This window comes from Schistocerca gregaria, chromosome 2 (assembly GCF_023897955.1).
Source record: "Schistocerca gregaria isolate iqSchGreg1 chromosome 2, iqSchGreg1.2, whole genome shotgun sequence".
Taxonomy (NCBI): domain Eukaryota; kingdom Metazoa; phylum Arthropoda; class Insecta; order Orthoptera; family Acrididae; genus Schistocerca; species Schistocerca gregaria.
The window spans coordinates 122,547,501-122,570,199 of record NC_064921.1 but is presented as its reverse complement, the minus strand read 5'-3'; the positions used below and the strand labels follow the sequence as shown (position 1 = coordinate 122,570,199).

The following is a 22,699-nucleotide window of genomic DNA, read 5'->3' as shown; positions in this document are numbered from 1 at the left end:
ATTACCCTTGAACAGAGCAGAATTTTACTTCAATAATGGCATCCCGTGTCTCGAACGTAGAACCTAATCTTAGCTTTGACTTTTTGCCTAATATCATACACTGTAGAGCCAAACAAACTGGTACACCTGCCTGATATCGTGTAGGGCCCCCGCGAGCATACAGAAGTGCTGCAGCATGACGTGGCATGGACTCACTTGAAGTCTGAAGTAGTGCTGGAGGGAATTGACACCATAATTGCTGCAGGGCTGTCCATAAACCCGTAATGGTATCACGGTGTGGAGATCTCTTCTGAACAGCACGTTGCAAGGCACCCCAGATATGAAAAATAATGCCCATGTCTGGGGAGTTTGGTGGCACAGCATTTAAATCTGCAGCAACATGCGGAAGGGTTGCACTTCTGTCACGTTGGACGATTCTTCAGTCGACGTTGGTCCTGTTCTTGCAAGATCTTTTTCCTGCCGCAGCGATGTCGGAGATTTGATGTTTTGCCGGATTCCTGATATTCACAGTACACTCGTGAAATGGTCGTACGGGAAAATACCCACATCCTCCCATCACACGATCAAACTCACTTAAATCTCGACAACCCGCCATTGTAGCGGCAGTAACCGATCTCACAACTACGTCAGACAGTTGCCTTCATAGGCGTTTCCGGCCGCACCGCCGTATTCTGCCTATTTACTCATCTCTGTATTTGAATACATATGCCTATACTAGATTTTTGGCGCTTCAGTGTACATTCTGCTACTGGCACATCGTAAGAGTCTATGAAAACTGATTTTGGAAGTTCTGTTTTTCTTTCCATACCTAATTTTTAATTAGTACTATTGTATGTATTTGATTTCTTTGCTGGATTCGACATCTGAGTGAGGCCTCTTCTTAACGTGAATTCCCCTTCTTTTGGTCTTCTGTAAAGGGGGCCTTTTCTTCGGTCATCGATGTCTGTTTCAATATTACCGAGCGAGGTGGCGCAGTGGTTATACACTGGACTCGCATTCGGGAGGACGACGGTTCAATCCCGCGTCCGGCCATCCAGATTTAGGTTTTCCGTGATTTCGCTAAATCACTCCAGGCAAATGCCGGGATGGTTCCTTTCAAAGGGCACGGCCGACTTCCTTCCCCGTCCTTCCCTAATCCGATGAGACTGATGACCTCGCTGTCTGGTCTCCTTCCCCAAAACAACCAACCAACCTGTTTCAATATTCTTCTCTTATTTGACTGTCGTTTCTTGTGTCGATCTGATACTAACGAGAAAAAGTTGTACTAATGTGTTACAGGAACATGTTATTCCCGCGGCAGGTGTGGCCTGCCCAGGTTGCGGATGTGCCAGTTCTCACAGAAGTCACCGGCCGACCACCTGAACTTGTCCCGGAGACCTGATGGAGTTCTATCAGCGGAGAGATAGGAGCAAAGCGAGTTAGAGACTAGTTGACACAGCGGACGTATCCACGCCTCACTCACATGATTTGTCGTTTGCTACTTCATAAATCTGCCGGATTTTAACATGATTGGTACGACCCCTTCGTACACAATCAAGTGCGTAAAGAAGTGATTTACATCCTGAAACCCGGGTCGTATAAACGATTTTGTCCAAATGAATTACTGGTCAAGTAGAACTGGAGCTGATTTTTCACCACGAAAAATTTTAACAACAATTGTGGATGATCCGCAAAGAGTAGTTACGCGAGTTAGAAAGCTCGCGTTTTCATCCTCTGTGTGCGATCGATGTATGTACCAATTGTTCTTCTCCAGACGATAACTGCGTGCTCCAAAACTTGGCGCAAGCTGTGGTGACAGCTAGGACGTCAGGTTGAGCGGTGTATGGGGAAGCATGGCGTTCTCGACCGAACGACCGTGGATTCCGATGGGTGCTGGATCCTTGCGTGTTCAAGCCCCCCGGCAGGATATGTCTGTTTCCTTTTGTCGAAATTGGCCTTTTGCGTGCGGGCTGCGATCGTTTGAGAATGGTAATTTCTAACTTCAGAAGGATTGGGCAGTCTTAATATTTACATACTACAAATTGAATTGCCAATTCAGCAGTATTCGTTGAAATTTGTTCCTGGGATGTAATAGGATGGTTCCTAGTTTTGGTATTAGCGTGTGAGGAATGGCTGCTGTTCTATTGTATAAGACCGAAGTTTTGTGTAGGATAATTTTCCGTATTTTCGGAAGTTCAAAAATGGCTCTGAGCACTATGGGACTCAACTGCTGTGGTCATTAGTCCCCTAGAACTTAGAACTACTTAAACCTAACTAACCTAAGGACATCACACACATCCATGCCCGAGGCAGGATTCGAACCTGCGACCGTAGCAGTCGCACGGTTCCGGACTGCGCGCCTAGAACCGCGAGACCACCGCGGCCGGCTTTTCGGAAGTTGGAAGTCATTGTAGATATCAGTGTTGGAAAGGATGCGGGGTGCAGTCTCTGTATGGAAGAATCTGTTTTGCAACGTCTGAATGATCTTGATGTTTGTATCCGCAGTCAGTGCCCTGATGTACGCTCTGTAACTGATAATTGGCAGGAGGATCGCGTGGGATAGTTTGACCTTCAAGTTCATTGAAAGCCATTTTCTTTTATGAGTGAGTTCTTGTTCACTATTGCAGTTGTATACTGCATGTTTCTTGAAAGTTAAACAGGAGGTCGTAATTACACATAAATATCTAATACTGGGATTTCAATCTCATTGAGTGAGAGTGTGGCGTCATGGGGTATTGATTTGGTTATGAACAGGATTGCTTGATTTTTAGCTGAATTTATAGTGGTTATACAGGTGAAGGCCCAGTAATGAATTTCCTCCAAGTGCTCCTGTAATTTTCTTGCCATTTACATCAGATACTAACTACTCCTGTAAGTACCTGTACCACGTGCAAAGACGCCAGACTGGCTAGTTTGCTACAAAGTATCGTTTTTGTACATTTAGTAGAGTTTGGGTGCCATGTCAGAGCCTTGGGGGAATCCTGCAGTTGTATTTCAGAGGTGACTATTGCAGGTATAGTAACTAGAATATGGCTCGGGTAGGAGACGCAGTACGATCGGCCGAGGGCGTCGATGGATTAGTCGCTGAAGACTACGAAACACACGAACAGCGATGGACAAACAACAGGTCAACACGCCTTAATGTAAACCAGGTCGAGGGCCCAGACGTAGCAATATCTGAAACCAAGCAAAACTCTGTAAAAGTAACGATACAAGAGCAGAGCCAGAACATGACAGAAATCCGGGGGTCTTTTTTTCTTCACTGTTGTTTCATCCCCCGTGCCGCATATTGGTGGGAATGGGCTTTTAGCGGGGCAATATTCCGCTCTTCAGCCAACACCATTGTTAATGATATAACAAAGATGATTAATAATATAACAATGATGATATATATATATATATATATATATATATATATATATATATATATATATATATATACGATGTCTGTTCTTTCGCACATGTCCAAAAAACGAACAACATTTTTGATCCAGCAACCACTATGAATTAAGACACAAATGAATTACAGACAGAGTGGGCATCGATGTAAATAAATGGGAAAGGTTGAAAATTTATGATGGATCCGGATTCGAACCTGGGTTTGCTGTTTAATTCGACATCTGCTCTGACCACTAAGCCGTCTAAAGACCTGTCCTAAAGAACAGACGCCACATATCTATAATGATGGTGAAGAAGCTAAGATCTCTTCAGAGCACATGCACACCGGGCTTGAACTCTTACGCGAAACGGCGAAATAACGCCAGTAACGAGGATAATGGGCAAGCGGCACTACATATGTAGTGTGTGGATAAGTTGATAACTTACGTTTGACGGGAGGTGTGCCGGAGTACTCAGTGAAACTGTCATTACCACTGTGTCTGGATGGCTTCGTAGTCAGAGCGACTGCTTTATTGTGACAAAATCTTATGGGACCAAACTGCTTAGGTCATCGGTCCCTAAGCTTACATATTTTTTTTTTTTTATTTTTAAAAAAAAAAAATCTTTATTTTAACCAATGTTATATTATGATACAGAATAACCCACCACCTGAAGCATTAGTGGGTCCTTGCTTACATACAATAATGCAGTTACTACAGCATTCATTACTTAATATTATTACCTACTTTTAGTGTTAGTTTTTATTTTCGCTATGGGCATTTCTACTTCTAATATTAACCTACTTAACCTAACTGCAACGTTACACACGTGCCAGCGTGAGTATAAACCTACTGTTTGTGGCCGGGCCCACTGGGCTGAGTCCAGTGGGCATGCCCCTGGCACCGGGCTGGCCCAAGACGTTTGAACCGCTGCAGTTTATACTAAGGTATTATCCTAACTTATCCTACTTCTTAACCTATTCCTACGCTACTGTCAATTTCAGTGTGTTGGTCAAATCCGGTAGAAATGTGCACCCTCCTCCTGGTCCAGGAGCGTGGCGGATCCCAGCCGTGAAACGGCTGGCCAATTCCACGTCCGGCGGAAAGGGACGGGTGCACTTAAGTCTGGTCAGGTGTTTGTCAATTTCGGGTTAATTTTGGTTGTTCCTGAGAAAGTCCTTTAATATTTTGCCCGAGATCTCATTCGCAAGATTATTTAAAGTTTGAAAGTGATCCTCGCGCCTGAGTAAGTGGTACGTGTCTTGATTTGGTAGTTGGAGTCTGAGTTGTGATGCTACTTCGTCGAAGAGATGGCACTCATACACCACATGGTCTGGGGTGCCCTGTGGGGCCCCACAGTCGCACGCTGGTGTAGCCCGTTTCCCGAATCTGCATAAGTATGCTGGATAGGGTCCATGTCCAGTGAGGAAGTGCAGAAGTCCTCTTGATGGCTTGAAGTATCTGAGCTGTAAGCGCTCCTTGATATTTGGCAACAGTTCATGCGTTCTCCGACCTGTGTCGTCCGCATCCCATTGCTCTTGCCAAAGTTCTTCCCCCCTATTTCTAATTTCCGATTTAGAGCCCGTGTAGATCCCCATTATTTCTATCATTTTATCCCTGTTGCCTTTCTTGGCCCAGTACCATGCCGCCTGTTCTCTTATTTTAATGTCCAGAGGACACAGCCCCATGAGTACTAATAGCGCCCCCCCTGGTGTTGTTCTATATGCTCCTACAGAACGCAGGAGCATATTCCGCTGCACTCTCCTCACGGCCATGGCAGGCATGACCCTCGTGAGCCTGTGAGCCCAGACTCCTGACGCGTATCCCACAATGGAAGTCAGTATGCTGTTATGATATAGTTTGATTAGGTCTGGTGGTAAGTGAAACCGCTTGTGTCCTATGCCAATGAGTTTATTCAGTGTTTCTAGGGATCTCTGTGTTATTGTGTCAACATGCGATGTATAGTTCCATCTCTCATCGACGATTACGCCCAAGTACCGGGCCTCACGTCGCCGAAGCACTGGCGAGCCGTCTATTCTCACCGTCGGGTTCCTAACTAGTTGTCCCTTGAGCAACAGATATGTAGACTTACTGGGTGATATAGTCATTTTTGTTCTGTGACACCATGTGGTCAAGATAGAAATTGCTCTCTCAATTTTCGGTTCCAGTTCTTCGCGGCTGCGGCCGCTTACCAACAGAAGGAGGTCGTCTGCGTAGGCTATGCCCTCTAGCACATCCTCGCTATTCTGCAGATCTTCTAAGAGTGATTCCATTGTTATGTCCCAAAAGAGTGGCCCAAGGACAGAGCCCTGTGGACACCCCTTTGTAATCTGCTTTCTAACCCTCCCGCTAGGGGACGATAGCCAGACCTCCCTTCCCTCACAGTAGCTCCTAAAACAACCATATAGCGGCCCTGGACACTCTTTCTCTCGCAAGCGAGAGAAGAGCGAGGGCCACCACAGATTGTCGAAGGCGCCGCTGATATCCACCATGATGCCAACAATGTATTTGTGCGGGGCTGAGCCACAGACCTCCGCGGCAAGGGCGATAGCGTCAGACGCTGATCTCCCCGACCGGAAACCGAATTGCCTGTCGCACATCCCACACAACACACGATGTGCAGCCAGTCTGTCTGCCAGCAACCTCTCAAAAAGTTTCCCCAGTATGTCTAGTAGGCAGATAGGCCTGTACGATTTGGCTTCTTTTTGGTCCTTATCTGGGCCTTTCTTAAGTATTACAACATTTGCCTTCTTCCAGGTGTTAGGGAATTTTCTGAGTCTCAAGCACTCATTGTACAACTTGGTGAGAGGTGCCACCAGCTGGGGAGCCAGGAACTGCACCACTTCCGCTGTGATACCGTCTGGTCCAGGAGCCTTCCCCTTTTTGAGGGCTTTTATCTGGGCTTCGACCTCCTCTTCTGAGAAGGGATAGACCATACTGTTGTTTTCATAATCTTGTCGGTCTTCCTCCCTGATCAGCCTTTGTACTTCTGTATCCTCTTCTTCCACATCATCAGGCAGCAGGACCCGGAGAAGGACCTCGGCAGTTTCCTGCCAAGTCTCCGTCATCCGGTCCCCGCTCCTGACGGTGGACAGCACCATGGGCGATCTTATTTTCTCCCGTACTAGTTTGTAAGGGGTACCCCATGGGTCTGTGGCAAGTTGATTTAAAACAAATTTTTCCCAGCTTGCAAGTCGGACTGCCCTGAGCTCCTGTTGAAAATGATCCTTCGCCTCTCTGTAAATCTGTAGCCATCGCTGTTTTTCCCTCCAGACGGCACACCGCTGGTAGTACCTCCTAGCCCTCCTTACAGACTGGCGCATCTGTTCTAGTTCTGTCGACCATGGTGTTGGGGAGGCCGCGACGGCTCTCCTCCTGGTTGGTACGGCTGCTTTCACCGCTCTGTTGACTGCACTCACCAGTTCTTCGGCGTATAGCTCCACGTTTACGTCACCTTCCGGCCATGTCGGAATGTCACACTCTCTCGCCAGGCGATCCCAGTCGGCCTTATTGTAATTGAATTGCAGCTCCCACCCCATGTCCCAGCGGCACTCCCTGTCTCCTAGTGAAAAGGTAATCAGATTGTGGTCACTTGTTGTCATGTGTTCCCATACTTTCCAATCAATTACCTTGGTTGCGGCGTTGGGCGTTACCAAGGTAATATCAATATTGGTACCTTCTCCCCCGCCACCTGCATAGGTAGGGGGGTGCCCTTGCTTGTTAGCGACCATAAGCTGTAGGGCCATGATGGTCTCTTCAGCCTTTTCTCCGCGTTCATCTCTTGTGCCGCTGAACCACAGGGGGGACTTTGCATTTATGTCTGCTGTGACTATTATTCTCCGCCCCTGCAGTGCCGTGGTTATCTGAGTTAGTTTATCTAAGAACTCGTCAATCTCCCTTCCGTACTGGAAGTACATATTAATGATGTACAGTACCCCGATGGGTGATTGCAACTCCACGACATTGCAGTGGTCATCAGAAAGCTGTGTAAGCACTGTAACTCTCAGTGCCTTGTTAATAATTATGATTGCAGCTTTTGGCTCACCTGTGCTGTGAGTTATTTGCCAGTTGGCAGCTGTAAAGGGGATCCGTCCAGCTTGAGAGTATGGCTCCTGTAGACAGAGTATGTCAAGTCTCCTCTCCTCCACCACCTTCCGGAGTTCCTGCGTGACTAGTCTGCTGTTATGACAGTTAATCTGCCCTACGTTTATAAGGCTCAGTGGAAAAGTATGTTCTAATATGCGATTCTGGCCAGGTCTTATTCCAGTCGTGTGCAAGCCTTCCATTTGTAATTACAGACTGGTGATATAGTTCTTCCAAATCAAATTTTTCGTTTCGCCTTTCGAATACTTTTTTCACCAAGTCACGCAGGGCTCCAAAGTCAGTGGGGAGATTCATTGTCTTGAGCTGTATTCTATCTACAGCCTCCATTACCGAAAAGGTGACGTCTCTACCATATTCATGGCCAACACGCACCACATGCCTTAAAGCGGTGGTGAGGACAGCCGGCTCCTCCAGGCGCGATAGCTGCAATGCCTGTTCCAAATTTGGGTAAATCCTCCTTGGATCCACGCCCATGCCTCCAAAGGAGGGTGGATCTTTCAACGTACTCGTACTGCTCACATCATTGATTTGTATTTTCCCTTCATCAGCTGTGTTGTCTTTGATTGTCGGGAAAGTCAAACTCCCTACCACAGGATGCCCTTTTGGTCGCTCATGATCTGTAATCGACCTTCTTCCCCAGCTTGGAGGAGAGGGTGCGTCCTTCTGCCCACTAGGGTCTGTTTGAATCCCTATGTCTACCATTTGCACTTTTCCAGTTGTTGCATTGTTGAACTTCCGCAGAAGTTCTCTAAATCTGCTTGCTCTCAACGCATCCCTTAACCTCTTACTGGGCGACTTCCTTTTGGGCTTCCTGGATGCAGGAACAGACTCAGCCATAGTCTATTCTTGCTATAAGCCGTTGCTCGAGCATCCTGTATGTAGGGCAGTTCCTTCCAGTAGCATTGCAACTTTTCTTTCCTCTCCTCACACAAGGGATACATATCCCTGTTTTACAACAGGTTTTCCTTGTATGGTTTTCTGCCCCACACCTGGAGCAGGCCGGCTTCCTCTCGCAATGCTTGTGGACATGGTCCAGATCACCGCAGTTATGACATCTGGGAACCACCAGGTAGTCCCTCACATTAATTGCGTGAAACCCCATATAAATTCTGCCCATAGCGGTCAGTTTGCGCCACATACTCCCCGAGACTTCCGCGACGTGATGGACAACATCACGATCGCGGGGTCCCGTTCTGAAGCGCAACTTAAACTCATTTTTGAAGGCTTCCATATTCATTTCCTCAAAGTTCTGTTCTTTTATAGTTTCATATATCTCATTTTCCTCTATTGCCACAGGTACATCGTATAATATCACCAGCGGATTCCGCTTTTTAGGCGGTTCGCATTTCACTACCTTATTGAGCTTCGTGTGATTAAGAATTTTGTCCCTGTCTTCTTCTGTAGCAACATTTACAATAACCACATTCTTGGTTGCCTTAACTTTGTTTATTTTAATTTTTTCTTTTGCAGGGTTCACCGTTGTGGTGAATATTTCTTGTACTTTCTTAGTATCATGTCCGGCCAGGGGTCTCAAGAAGACCGCCGTGTCCGGCCTTTTCGACACCTTGGCGATTGTCTCTTTTGTGGTTTGCGTTTGTGTTTTTGGAGCCGCTTGCGCAACTACACCAGCCCATGTTTTTGTCGGCTGTTTACGTAAACGCTCGTTTTCCTTTTCTAGTTCTTCTAGCCGCCCCTCGAGCTTCGCGCTAGCGATCGCCCAGGCGGCGAGCTCTTTTTTGATGGACAGGACAGCAGTATTGCTTATTTTGCCATTCTTTATACTAGAGTCCAATAATTGATTTATTCTATTGTGCCAGTCAGTTACATTCTCCTCGTTTTGCCCCAGGCCCTCTTCTGGGACAGGAACAATAGACATCGAACACCTCGAATGCACACTCGAATCACTCGTCTCTTGTTCGGCCATGATGATGTAGACGAGTGAAAAAAGTTGGGAGCCCGTCTCTTACCCCGGACCGGCTCCTCTGGCATGGGGGGGGACTTCTTGCAGCTCGCCCACCGACCTCGCCCCAAGGTCAAGGGCCTTCTCGAACTGCTGGGTTCAGCGCGCCGTCGCCAGCGCACTGGTCCCCATCGATGGCTTCGTCATCGGCGATTTCACGCGACGCTCCTCGGCAACTGCACCCCGCACTCCGGAGAGGCGGATGCACCTCTCGTCCTTCGCCGCCTACTAGCCCGAGTTTCCACCTTTCGGCCAAGGACCCACTCCTGCTCAGGTGGCGGGCCGGTCCCCCAGACGTTCGGCGGTCTGGACCCAGTTAACCTAGCCCAGGCGATGTCACCACCTCCTGGGTTTGGCAGAACACGCCCCGGTTACCCAGGGGCGCGGCGAGGCACCCTTGCCGACTCGCGCCGCGATCCCACGCCGACAAACGAAGTCGCCGGCATGCAGAGCTCCTGCTGGTCTGGGCCCTGCGAACAGAAGGGACAGATGTTCGTCCCTCGACACAGCTCCCCCTGTGCCACGCACCCTTCGCTTTCGCATCGGGTTGGGTCGCAGCTCTTCCTTTTGTCGCAAGGCACACCCGGGCGAGCCCGAGAAATGCCAAGCTTAACGTCTGGCACCACTTGAAGGCGGAAAGAGCCACTTGAGAAGGAGAGGCTATATAAGACGCATCACTTCCCCTGTGGGCACGTCCGACTGGAAGCGATACGCCCCAGTGCGAACTTCTGTGCCTTACGGCGCGCAGGCGCGGATTGGCCCACTCCAAAACGCACCGCGAGACGACAGGTCCCACGCCAGACGACATATTACATATTACTTAATCGAACTTAAACTAACTTACTCTATGGACAAAAGACACCCATGCCCGAGAAAGGACTCGAACCCCCGACGGGTTCAGCCGCGGGGACCGTGACAAGTCGCCCAAGAACGCGCGGCTACCCGGTGCGGCTAGAGCGACTTCCTAGTAAGTAGGAGACCCAGGTATGAATCGTGCTCTGGCATAAACTTTAACTTTCCCCATTCATTTACATCCGTTCCCACTCGTAGCCAATATCTGTAATTTATTTGTGTCTTAATTCATGGTGGCTGCTGAGTCAAAAATTGTGTCTGTTCTTTCGGACATGTACGAAACAACAGACACCGCATAATATAGTAAAGCGCCAAAGAAACTGGTATAGGTATGTGTATTCAAATACAGAGATATGTAAACAGGCAGAATACGGCGCTGAGCTCGGCGACGCCTAAATAAGACAACATGTGTCAAGCGCACGTATGATATGGGTTACTGCTGCGACAATGGTAAGTTACCGAGAGTTTAAGGGAGTTTGAACGTGGCGTTATAGTCGGCGCGCGATCGATGCGACACAGCATCTCCGAGGTAGTCATGAAGTCGGGATTTCACGCTCCCCATGAACCATGGATCTTGCCGCTGGTGGGGAGGCTTGCGTGCCGCAGGGATACAGATAGTCATACCGTAGATGCAACCACAACGGAGGGGTATATGTTGAGAGGTCATACGAACGTGTGGTTCCTGAAGAGGGGCAGCAATATTTCCAGTAGTTGCAGGGGAAACAGTCTGGATTATTGACTTATCTAACCTTGTAACATTAACCAAAACGGCCTTGCTGTGCTGGTACTGCGAACGGCTGAAAGAAAGGGGAAACTACAACCGTAATTTTTCCCGAGGGCATGCAGCTTTACTGTAAGGTTAAATGATGATGACATCCTCTTAGGTAAAATATTCCGGGGGTAAAACAGTCCCCCCCCCCCCCCCCTATTCGGATCTCCGGGCGGGGAATACTCAGGAGGACATCGTTATCAGGAGAAAGATGTCAGATCCCTTAATCGAGTAGGTAGGTTAGAAAATCTAAAAAGAGAAATGGGTAGGTTAAAGTTAGATATAGTGGGAATTAGTGACTTTCGGTGGCAGGAGGAGGTCAGGTGAATACAGGGTTATAAATACAGAATCAAATAGGGGTAATACAGGAATAGGTTTAGAAAAGTACAAAAAATACTAGCGCTGGTAAACTACTACGAACAGCATGGTGAACGTATTATTGTAGCCACGATAAACACAAAGCCCACACCTACCACAATAGTACAAGTTTATATACCAACTTGCTCAGAAGACGACAAAGAGATTGCAGAAATATATAGTCAGATAAAAGAAATTATTCAGATAGTGAAGGGAGACGAAAATTAATAGTCATGGATGACTGGAATTCGATAGTAGAAAAAGGAAGAGAAGCAAAAGTTGTAGGTGAATATGGAATGGCGGTAAGGAATGAAAGAGGAAGCCACCTGGTAGAATTTTGCACAGAGCATAACTTAATCATAGCTAACACTTGGTTTAAAAATCATGAAAGAAGGCTGTATATGTGGAAGAGGCCTGGAAACACTGGAAGGTTTCAGACAAATTATATAATGCTAAGACAGAGATTTCGGAACCAGGTTTTAAATTGTAAGACATTTCCACACATGACCACAAACTATTGTTTGTGAACTGTAGATAAAAACTGAAGAAACTGCGAAAAGGTGGGAATGGGGTCTGGATAAACTAAAAGAACCAGAGGTTGTAGAGAGTTTGAAAGAGAGCGTTAGGGAACGATTGACAAGAACGAGGGAACGAAATACAGTAGCAGAAGAATGGGTAGCTTTGAGACATCAAATAGTAAAGGCAGCAGAGGATGGTAGGTAAAAAGACGAGGGCTAGTAGAAATTCTTAAGTAACAGAAGAGATATTTAACTTAATCGATGAAACGAGAAAATATAAAAATACAATAAATGAAGTAGGCAAGAAGGATTACAAACGCCTCAAAAATGAGATCGACAAGAAGTGCAAAGTGACTAAGAAAGGATGACTACAAAACAAATGTAAAGATGTAGAGGCATATATCACTAGCGGTAAGATAGATACTGCCTATAGGAAAAATAAAAAGACCTTTGGAGGAAAGAGAACCACTTTTATGAATACCAAGAGCTCAGATGGAAACAAAGTTCTAAGCAAAGAAGGGAAAGCAGAAAGGCGGAAGGAATATATAGAGGGTCTATACAAGGGCGACGTACTTGAGGGAGATATTATGGAAATGGAATAAGACATACAGGAAGATGAAACGAGAGCCACGATACAGCCTGAAGAATTTGACACAGCACTGAAAGATCTGAGACAAAACAAGGCCCTAGGAGTAGACAACATTAGAGTAGAAGTACTGATAGCCTTGGGAGAGCCAGCTCTGAGAAAACTCTACCATCTGAAAAGCAAGGTGTACGAGACAGGCGAAATACCCTCAGACTTCAAGAAGAATATAATAATTCCAATTGCAAAGAAAGCAGGTGTTAACAGGTGTGAAAATTACTGAACTATCACTTTAATAAGTCATGGATGCAAAATACTAACTCGAATTAGAGACGAATGGAAAAACTGGTAGAATCCGATCTCGGGGAAGATCAGTTTGGATTCCGTAGAAATTTTGGAACACACGAGGCAATACTGACCCTACGACATATCTTAGAAGATAGAATAATGGAAGGCACACCTACGTTTCTAGCATTTGTAGACGTAGAGAAGGGTTTTGACAATGTTGATTGGAATACTCTCTTTAAATTCTGAAGGTGGTAGGAGTCAAATAAAAGGAACGAAAGGCTATTTACAATTTGTACAGAATCCAGATGACAGTTGTAAGAGCTGAGCGGCATGAATCGGAAACAATGGTTGGGAAGGAAGTGAGATGGGGATGTATCCTATCCCTGATGTTACTCAATATGTATATTGAGCAAGCAGTAAAGGAAACAAAAGAAAAATTTGGAGTTGGAATTAAAATCCATGGAGAAGAAATAAAAACTTAGCTGTAACTCTTCAGGCTTTCCTGGTGAGATCTTGACATGTGGAATTATCAGGTCTACTGCTGGGTGTTTGTGGCACAATTTTTCGGCCTCGTAACTCGTTGCCTTCTTCAGGTGCTACCCGACACTGCTGTATTGGAGTATCTTATCCAGTATTTATGCCCAGATGGCCCTGGGTGCCCTCTTTGCCGTCCGAGCCCACATGGCGCTGCTTGAAAGGTGTTGTCTCTTCCGCGGTGCTCCCTCGGAAGTCCTCGCCCGACTTTGTCGCCATCTGTGGCAGCACTCTGAGGCCCGTCCTGTTTTGGGCATTCCGTTCGCGGTCCGCGCCCGCCTGCTGCTGCTCCTGATGTTTTCGCCCTTCCCTGGTGCTCCCACAGACGTCCGCGCCCGGCTCGTCCAACATCTGTGGTCGTGGCAGCTGTCTGGGGCCGGACCCGCGTTTGGCGTTCTGTTCGTTGGCCGCGCCCGCTTGGCGCTGCTCTTGAGGTGTTGGCACTACACTGGTGCTCCCACGGACGTCCGCGCCAGCCTCGTCCACCATCTGCAGTTGTGGCAGCTGTGTGAGCCCCATCTCGCGTCGGGCGCTCAGTTCGCTGTCCGCGCCCGCCTGGCGCTGCTTGTAAGGCGGTGTCTCTTCCCCAGTGCGCCCTAGAACGTCTGTGCCCGACTTGGTCTCCATCTGTGGCACTTCTCAGAGGCCAATCCTTTGCCAGGCGCTCCATTCGTGGTCCTCGCCCACTTGGTGCTGCTCCTGTGGTTTTGGCCCTTCCCTGGTGTTCCGACGGTCGTCGGCGCCAGGCTCGTCCATCGTCTGCGGTCGTGGCGGCTGTCAGAAGCCCGTCCCGCGTTGGGAGTTGCGTTTGCGGTCCGCGCCCACCTGGCGCTGCTCCTGCGGTGTTACTACTTCTTCAGGAGTTTCTTGGTTCCTTTCGTTGGGCCCTGATAAGCTCCAGAGCCGGGCTCCACTCCGAGCTGAGGTTGTAACTGCTGTCTCGGTTTATTAGGTTGTCTGTGACCTTTATCTCGATGGCCTCCTTTATGACACTGTCCCAAAATCTTGGCATCTGTGTCACAATTTTGGTGTTGCTGTAGTCCATTGAGTGACTGAGCTCCAGACAGTGCTCCGCTATGGCAGATTTGGTTGCCTATCCGAGTCTGGTGTGCCTCTGGTGTTCTTTGCACCTGATGTCTGCCGTCCTGGTTGTCTGGCCAATGTATGACTTTTCACACTGGCACGGGATGTTGCAAATGTGTGGTTTACGTAGCCCCAGATGGTCCTTCACAGCCCCTAGCATTCTCCCAATTTTGGAGGGTGCACAGAAGATACTCTTTATATCATATTTTGAAAGAATTCTGCTGATCTTTGCAGAAATAGGTCCAGCTTATGGCAGATATGCCACCTTCTCCGCCTCCTCTGACTCCTCTTCTGTACTCTGTGGTTGGCTGGCAGCAGGAAGTGCCCTATGGATGTCTGTGGAGGAGTATCCATTTCTGCTGTACACCAGCTGTAGATGTTCTGTCTCTGTGGCCAGACTTTCCGTATTTGACAGAGCCCAAGTCCTGTGAACTAATGTTTTCAAGACTCCATTCTCCTGTGCCCGTTGGTGGCAGCTACTAGCTTGAAGGTATAAGTCAGTGTGGGTGGACTTACGATACACACTGTGCCCCAGAGTGCCATCTGCCTTCCTCTTGACATCCAAGAATGGTATCTGTCCATCCTTCTCTAGCTCCATAGTAAATTTTATACTTGGGTGGCGTGAATTCAGATGTTTCAAAAAGTCATCTAGCTTCTCCCTGCCATGGGGGCAAATGACAAATGTGTCATCGACATATCTGAGAAAGCACTTGGGTTGGTAAGTGGCTGATGCAAGTGCCTCCTCTTCGTACCTTTCCATGAAAAGGTTGGCTATCACTGGTGATAAAGGGCTGCGCATTGCCACTCCTTCTGTTTGCTCATAAATTTGACCCCTGTAAAGAAAATTGTTGAGGTCAGTATATTCTTGAAAAGGTCGAGCAGGGCACCATCGAACGTCTCTCCAATGATATTGAGTGAATCGGTGAGTGGCACTCGTGTGAAGAGCGACACCACATCGAAACTAACCATGATGTCAGAGCCCATGGTGTGAAGCTGCCTTAGCCGTTATAGGTAGTCCTCCAAGTTCCGAATGTGGTGTGGACGTTTGCCCATATATGGTGCCAATATCTTCTTCACGTATTGTGCAGTGAGGTATGTTGCTGCGCCAATGTTACTGACAATAGCTCGGAAAGGGACCCCCTCCTTGTGGACCTTGCGGAGTCCATAGAGTCTGGGTGGTTCAAGTGCTTTGGGATGAAGCTTCTTGATGACCTGTTTAGGTAGACCTGTCACCTTCATCAACTTCCGGGTCTTCTTGTCCACCTTGTCAGTGGGGTCACCATCTAGTGGTTTTTAAGCAGTGTCTTCCAGAAGTTGTTGCACCTTCCCATCATACTCCAACTTGTTTAATAAGACCGTGGAGTTACCCTTATCAGCTGCAGATCCACAACGCTGTCATCCTCCCGTAGCTGCCTGAGTGACACCCTCTCCTCGGTCGAGATGTTGAATTTGGGAGGCTTTGTCCTGGTGAGTGCCCAGCAGGTCGCCCTGCGGATTCTTCAGACACGTTGGAAGGTAGCGTGTTGACGACTTGCTCAACTGAACTGATGAAGGCTGCAACAGGTACGCTTCTGGGAGTCACTGCAAAATTGAGTCCCTTGCTGAGTGCTTTTGAGGTGGTCCGTATAACTCTGTCACCTCATCTACTTCCGAGCCCATTAAATGTGAATACTATTGGCCATAGATACACCTACGTCAGAGGCTCACACAATCGGCAGGAATACACAATCAATGAATGTCAACAAACATCACTTTCAACACAAAGGGAAGTTTTATTTATTTCATGACACATGCTCGGTTTTCTTCGGAAATGAAAACTAGAGGTACAAATAGACTAGTTTTCACTGTTGTAAACCTCTTATCTTCTGAAATAAATAGGCCTTAAAGGATGCCAACGTCCACACAGTTCCTAGTTGCAATGCACACAGAAAGGGTTGCCTGCAGCAGGTTCAGACAGTGCACTTAACCCACATTATAGCATTACTGCATTACGGTAGAAACTGTCGCACCGTTTTCATTATTTCAAGTCTGAGTCATCCAGAAGGTATAGCCGCTATAGCGTTTAGAGCAGTGAAATTTGTACTTGTAGTTTCCATTTCACTAAAAGAAAAAGCTATTTAACAAAACGTAACTTTGTGTTGAAAGTGATTTTTGTTTACTTGTAAGGATTGTGCATTCCTGCTCATTGTGTGAGCTCCTATCATAGGTGCATCCGTAGCGAATTGCATTTTTCATATTTTGTTTCTTGTCGAAAGTATACGAAATCGAAAAGTGGGTGGGATATCCTGCATAAAAGCTCCTGCTGGAATGATGTCGTCAAGGTTACTAGAAAGCTAGCGATCAGCGCTACTCATGGGTTAGAGCAGAGGTCCCCAAACTTTTTTTCTCGTAGACCACTTTCAAAGTTTTACTGTTTTCGGTAAACCTCATACTGCTACATTTTTACTATATTCCCAAAACTCCTAAAAAGTGTCACGGTCGAATCCCAACCCTAAATTCGGAGTGGTAAAAATAAAAATAAAAACAGCACATTTTCTTGTGTCCTATTTATTAAAATAATATTTATAATTATGTACTTAATATGATTAAAAATAAACACTGATAACGTACTATTCAGCAATCGACGAAACATCAACAATGAACTGTAAAATAGAAGTAAACAATTTTAAAAAATATTCATATTTTTAATGAGACGGATGTACTTGTTGAATTGGCAAATAATTATCAATATTTGACTTCAGTTTTGTAAGGAATAACCTCAGATCTCCCCGTTCTGTGATGTTCAGTCTGCTCCTTTCTTTTCGTTAATAGGTTGGTGACGACACTAAAACTTTTTAATTATTAATACCAATAAACTGCCAAGACCCTTTGTTTAATCGTCGAAGTTTTAGCAGCCACGAGATTAAATAGCCGGTTTTTAATTAATGATTAAAGAGCATATATACCTAATTCCCGAGACCAATGCGTTCGTCAACCTCGATAATGTTGTCTCGCATGTCAAAAAATAAAAGAGCGGAAGAATAAGGTGGGTCGCTTTCCCGTATCGCGATACTTAAGCGTTTCTCACTTTACTCCACTGGTGGGAGAGACGCTCGTTTGTGGAAATAGTCCACCTGGCGGGGCATTCGTTAACGAGCTTAGTCTTCGCGTCTGCTGATAATAGGTACATGTGTTACGTTGCCTTTCACAAAAAGGCTGAATCTGTGTTATTGAATTGTAAAATATTTTTTCATTAATTAAGTTTTAATACATTTACAAATATTTTTGTCGTTTAGCATTATCAGTTACGAGGACACTGAAATATTTACAAACATGCAGGTCAGTCATACGTCTCTCTTTTAATGAATCGCCACTGCCGCGCAAATAAATATTTTTATAATAAAGATTACTAAAAATTCAATCTTTCTGGGGTTTTTGGTGTTTTATAGATGTATCTAATAACCGCTCCTCTCAGTATTTAACTTTTGTTAACTACCTACTACACGCAAATATAACAAATATGATATGATTAAAATATAAAATAAAAATACGAATAACAAATGGGCAGGTATATACTTTTTTCGGCACTGGCAAACACTGACATCGATTAACTCACACTTTTATGCTCAAAATTCCGGAAACAAATGAGTAACGTTTTATCCTTAGCATTTGTATATATAATAGTGAAGCTTGCAAGCACAGCGCAAGTCGTATTTCGTCCCTTTGCACGTCTAAGCAAGCATTCCGGGCGAGCGGGCGCGAAGACGGCACGTTGCAAGTCTCTACATGCGTTGTACTGAATATCGAATCTGCTTGTTTTTACAAATAGCAGTCGCTGACCTTCTTGAAATGCACTAGCTACCCAAAAAAAGATGGTTAAAAAACTTACAGATTAATCCATAATAACTTGACTTAAAATCGCTAAGCATCCACCCCAGGTTTCTTTATCGACTGATGCGTTCACTTACTAAACTGCACTATACCCTTTTAATGAAGTGCTGTTCTGTTCTTCTAGGTGGAGACTTGGAACTCTTCGTTACCCGCAAAGTACGTGGATGTCTTTCTGAAGCCTCGGGTACGTGGCGTGCGGCGGCGATGCGGCATCTGGAACTTGACGACGAACGCCTGGGACTTCGGCAGCTGTACACTGTACCGTCGTGGCCAGGTCTGGGCAGTTTATCGTGCTCTCAGCATCACTGCCCCTCTTTGTATTACAGGGAGTGGATGGAACTTTTTTTTTTAGGCATGAACTTTGTGGCTGGTTTGATGCGGCCCGCCACGAATTCCTCTCCTGTGTCAACCTCTTCCTCTCAGAGTAGCACTTGCAACCTACATCCTCGATTACTTGTTGATGTATTCCAGTCTCCCTCTACAGTTTGCTGAAGACTTTTCTCAGATGACGCTTCCTCCCCATTTAGAGCAACTTTTTTATCTTTTTGTCTCTTCTTGGACACAGGTTTTCCACAGTATGAATATCTTTAACATTTCCAAGGTGGAAAGCCCCCTGTTTCTCAGTCTGGAGACTGGATCGTGATACTCTCTTTGGAAATCTTTACTTCCCGAGACCTGAAACACTGCAAAGTACTTTTTACATCTGGGACTTTTTCTTACAACAAATAACAACTTTTTTTAAACTTGCAACTCTTTATATTAAAAATTATTTACTTAGACATATTAAGAATGTCCAGTATGTATGATTCAATTTAGAAACATCACAGAGGTCCCTAATGTCCGCCAAGAAATTAGGTAGAAAATGTGATGGCTCGTAGCAATATGATGTCTGTTCTTTCTCATCAGCTACTCTTTCTCGTCCGCTCCGTTAGGTGATCGACGTGTGCCGCTGCCGGCACCTGACACACTTCGCGCAGCTGGTGACAGACGCCGACTTGAAGTGGGGCGACCACGCCGGTGTGCTAGAGCTGATCTCCCTGGCCGGCGTCCTCGCGTCCCTGCTGGGCACTGTTGGACTCGGAGCAGCAGCTGTACTCGACCGCAAGTGGCGCCGCAAACCAGGGTGAGTCTCTGTTTCCTCAACTATCTCACCACCATCACCGTACTATTGACTGCAAGTTCTGACAGATGCTTTTCAACTACATCAGATATCGACTGTGGAATTTTAATTGCTCGTTTTTCCTGTGTGCCGTTCGAGAGTGGAACGGTAGAGAGACAGCTTGAAGGTGATTCATTGAACCCTCTACCAGGCACTTTATTGTGAATAGCAGAGTAATCATGTAGATGTAGATGTAGACTAATATGCGCAACCATAGGCGTCAAGTTTCATTCCAGAATTGTATGTCACTAAGTGTTGCAACACAGCCAGAACATAATGACCACCTACCTAGTAGCCGGTACGTCCACCTTTGGCACGGATAACAGCAGCGACGCGTCGTGGCATGGAAGCAGTGAGATTTTGTTAGGTCGCTGGAGAGAGTTGGCACCTTATCTACACACATCCGATGAGATCTGACGCCACGTTCAGTCACATCCCTGATGTGTCCGATCGGGTTCAGATCTGGCGAGTTGGGGGGCCAGCACATCAATTCCAACTCGCCACTGTTTTTCTCGAACCACTCCATCACACTCCCGGTCTTGTGACATGGCACATTATCTTGCTGAAAAATGGCACTGCCTCCGGGAAACACGATCGTTATGAAGGGGGTACGTTGTCTGCAACCAGTGTACCACACTTCTTGGGCGTCATAGTGCCTTGCACGAGCTCCACTGGACCCATGGAAGCTGACATGTATGTTCCCCAGAGCATAATGGAGCCGCTGCCAGCTTCTCTTTCTCCCACATTATAGGTATCAAGAATCTGTTCCCCTGGAAGACGGCGGATTCGTGCCCTCCTACGGGCGCGATGAGGAAGATATCGGGATTCATCAGAATACGCAACGCTCTGCCGCTGCGCCAACGTCCAGTGCCGATGTCGTGGTGTTTACATTGGGACATGCAAGGATCATCGGCTAATGAGACCCATCGTTAGGAGTGATTGGTGCACTGTGTGTTCAGACACACTTGTACTTTGTCCACGGTTAAAGTCTGATGTTAGTTTCGCCACAGTTCGTCGCCTGTCCTGTTTTATGGTACCAGTGTGACCAGCCTACGACGTTAGACAATAAAGCAGGTGCCCACCCAACCCCACGGCGTCTGGACATGATTTCACCGTAGTTTCTCCAAGTGCTTAAGACACTAACCACAACACTCCTCTAACACCCGACAAGTTGTGCAGTTTCCGAAAGACTCGTGCCGAGCTTCCGGGCCAACACGAGTTGGCCCCCGGTGAAACTCAGACAGATCGCGCGCCTTTCCTATTCTACTCAGGGACAGCACGTTCACTCATATCGCATGCTCCGTGCGTGTGTCTAATTAGCAGTCATTCCTCGCCAGGCGACGCTGCTATTTGCTGGACTGGTTTATATCGACAGTGGATCAGTGGTCATAATGTACTGGCTGATCGATGTACACTGCTCGGAAGAATTAGGCGCACACGTGTCTCTACGTCCTGTATGTTAAATCTTTGTTGATACAGGCAGTACCTGTGTTCTTATTGCATCATGAGAGCCTCGCTTTCAACGTGTGCGACAACGAAAGTCATCCGTCATATACCGGCTGTGTTACATTTTACTGTCAGGTGACACCTCAGAAGGAAGTGAGTGGCGGTGTTCGGTGTTCTCTAGTGAGATACACAGTTGGTAGTTCTCATTTATGGACATTGTATTTAACCGAGCACGTGGATTGCGACATCTTAATATAGTATAAATTGCAAGGACGGTATGTTTGATCCAAGAAGAATGGACCCTACACTGTGTTGCTGCAGATTCCATAGTCTCTCCATTTGCCATTTGTAGGTTGTGGACACGTTACAGGGAGACGGAGCTGGACAAGGTCGCCGATGCATTACAACCCCATGTGAAGACCGATATCTGGCCAACTCTGCTTTGGCCACCTCGGCGTCGTACGGCTACCGCCAGAGCACTGCAAGGGGCTATTAGAGCCACTGTGTCTGATCAAACTAAGAGGTTATGAGAAAGGACCTTAAGACCCAGACTACACGACAGTATCTCGCAGCACCCCTTCAGTTCTGCCGCTCCTATTTCAGTCAGCAATTGAACTGGCAATAGGTGTTATTCACAGACTAGTCCAGATTTCCTCTGACGCAAGTTGATGGCCACGTTCGTCTGTGAAGACGCTGCATACAAGCACAGTCTCCTCTGCACCATTTACAGCACATCCCCCCATATCTCTCTCTCTCTCTCTCTCTCTCTCTCTCTCTCTCTCTCTCTCTCTCTCTCTCTCTGTCTGTCTCTCTCTCCCCCCCTCTCTCTCTCCCTATCCCTCTCCCTCTCTGTCACATCCCACTCTACCCACCTCCGTTAAGCCACACTCAGTTTTCCACTGCAAGCTGTTTCGTCTCCTTTTCTTTCCATGTACTCAACATATGACAACATGGCTCAGCCACTTACGCAAATTGATAAGCTACATTCTTATCCCCCCGTTGGTGGGGAGGCTTCCGTGCCTCAGCGATACAGATAGCCAGACAAACGTGTGGTTCCTGAAGAAGGGCAGCAGCCTTTTCAGTAGTTGCAGGGGCAAGAGTCTGGATGATTGACTGATCTGCCCTTGCAACACCAACCAAAACGGCCTTGCTGTCCTGGTACTGCGAACGGCTGAAAGAAAGGGGAAACTACAGCCGTCATTTTTTCCGAGGGGATGCAGCTTTACTGTATGGTTAAATGATGATGGCGTCCTCTTGGGTAAAATAATATTCCGGAGGTAAAATAGTCCCCCATTCGGATCTCCGGGCGGGGACTACTCAGGAGGACGTTATTATCAGGAGAAAGCAAACTGGCGTTCTACGGATCGGAGCGTGGTATGTCAGATCCCTTAATCGGACAGGTAGGTGAGAAAATTTAAAAAGGGAAATGGATAGGTTATAGTTAGATATAGTGGGAATTAGTAAAGTTCGGTGACAGGAGGAACAAGACTTCTGGTCAGTAGACAACAGCGTTATAAATACAAAATCAAATAGGCGTAATGTAGGAGTAGGTTTAATTATGAATATGAAAGTAGGAATACGGGTCAGCTACTACAAACAGCATAGTGAACGCATTATTGTGGCCAAGATAGATACGAAGCCCATACCTACCACAGTAGTACAAGTTATTATGCCAACTAGCTCCGCAGATGACGAAGAGATTGATGAAATGTATGATGAGATAAAAGAAATAATTCAGATAGTGAAGGGAGATGAAAATTTAATAGTCATGGGTGACTGGAACTCGGCAGTAGGAAAAGGAAGAGAAGGAAATGTAGTAG

General features: G+C 46.6%; 1 protein-coding gene across 1 annotated transcript in view; it reads left to right on the top strand.

The window, feature by feature from the left end:
• LOC126336488 (latrophilin Cirl-like) overlaps positions 1 to 22,699 on the top strand; it is a 254,196-nt gene that overhangs the window by 141,022 nt on the left and 90,475 nt on the right. Inside the window, exons 9-10 of the mRNA XM_050000231.1 lie at positions 18,399 to 18,548; positions 19,207 to 19,397. Coding sequence (XP_049856188.1) covers positions 18,399 to 18,548; positions 19,207 to 19,397 — 341 coding nt within the window. The remainder of the gene's footprint in view (positions 1 to 18,398; positions 18,549 to 19,206; positions 19,398 to 22,699) is intronic.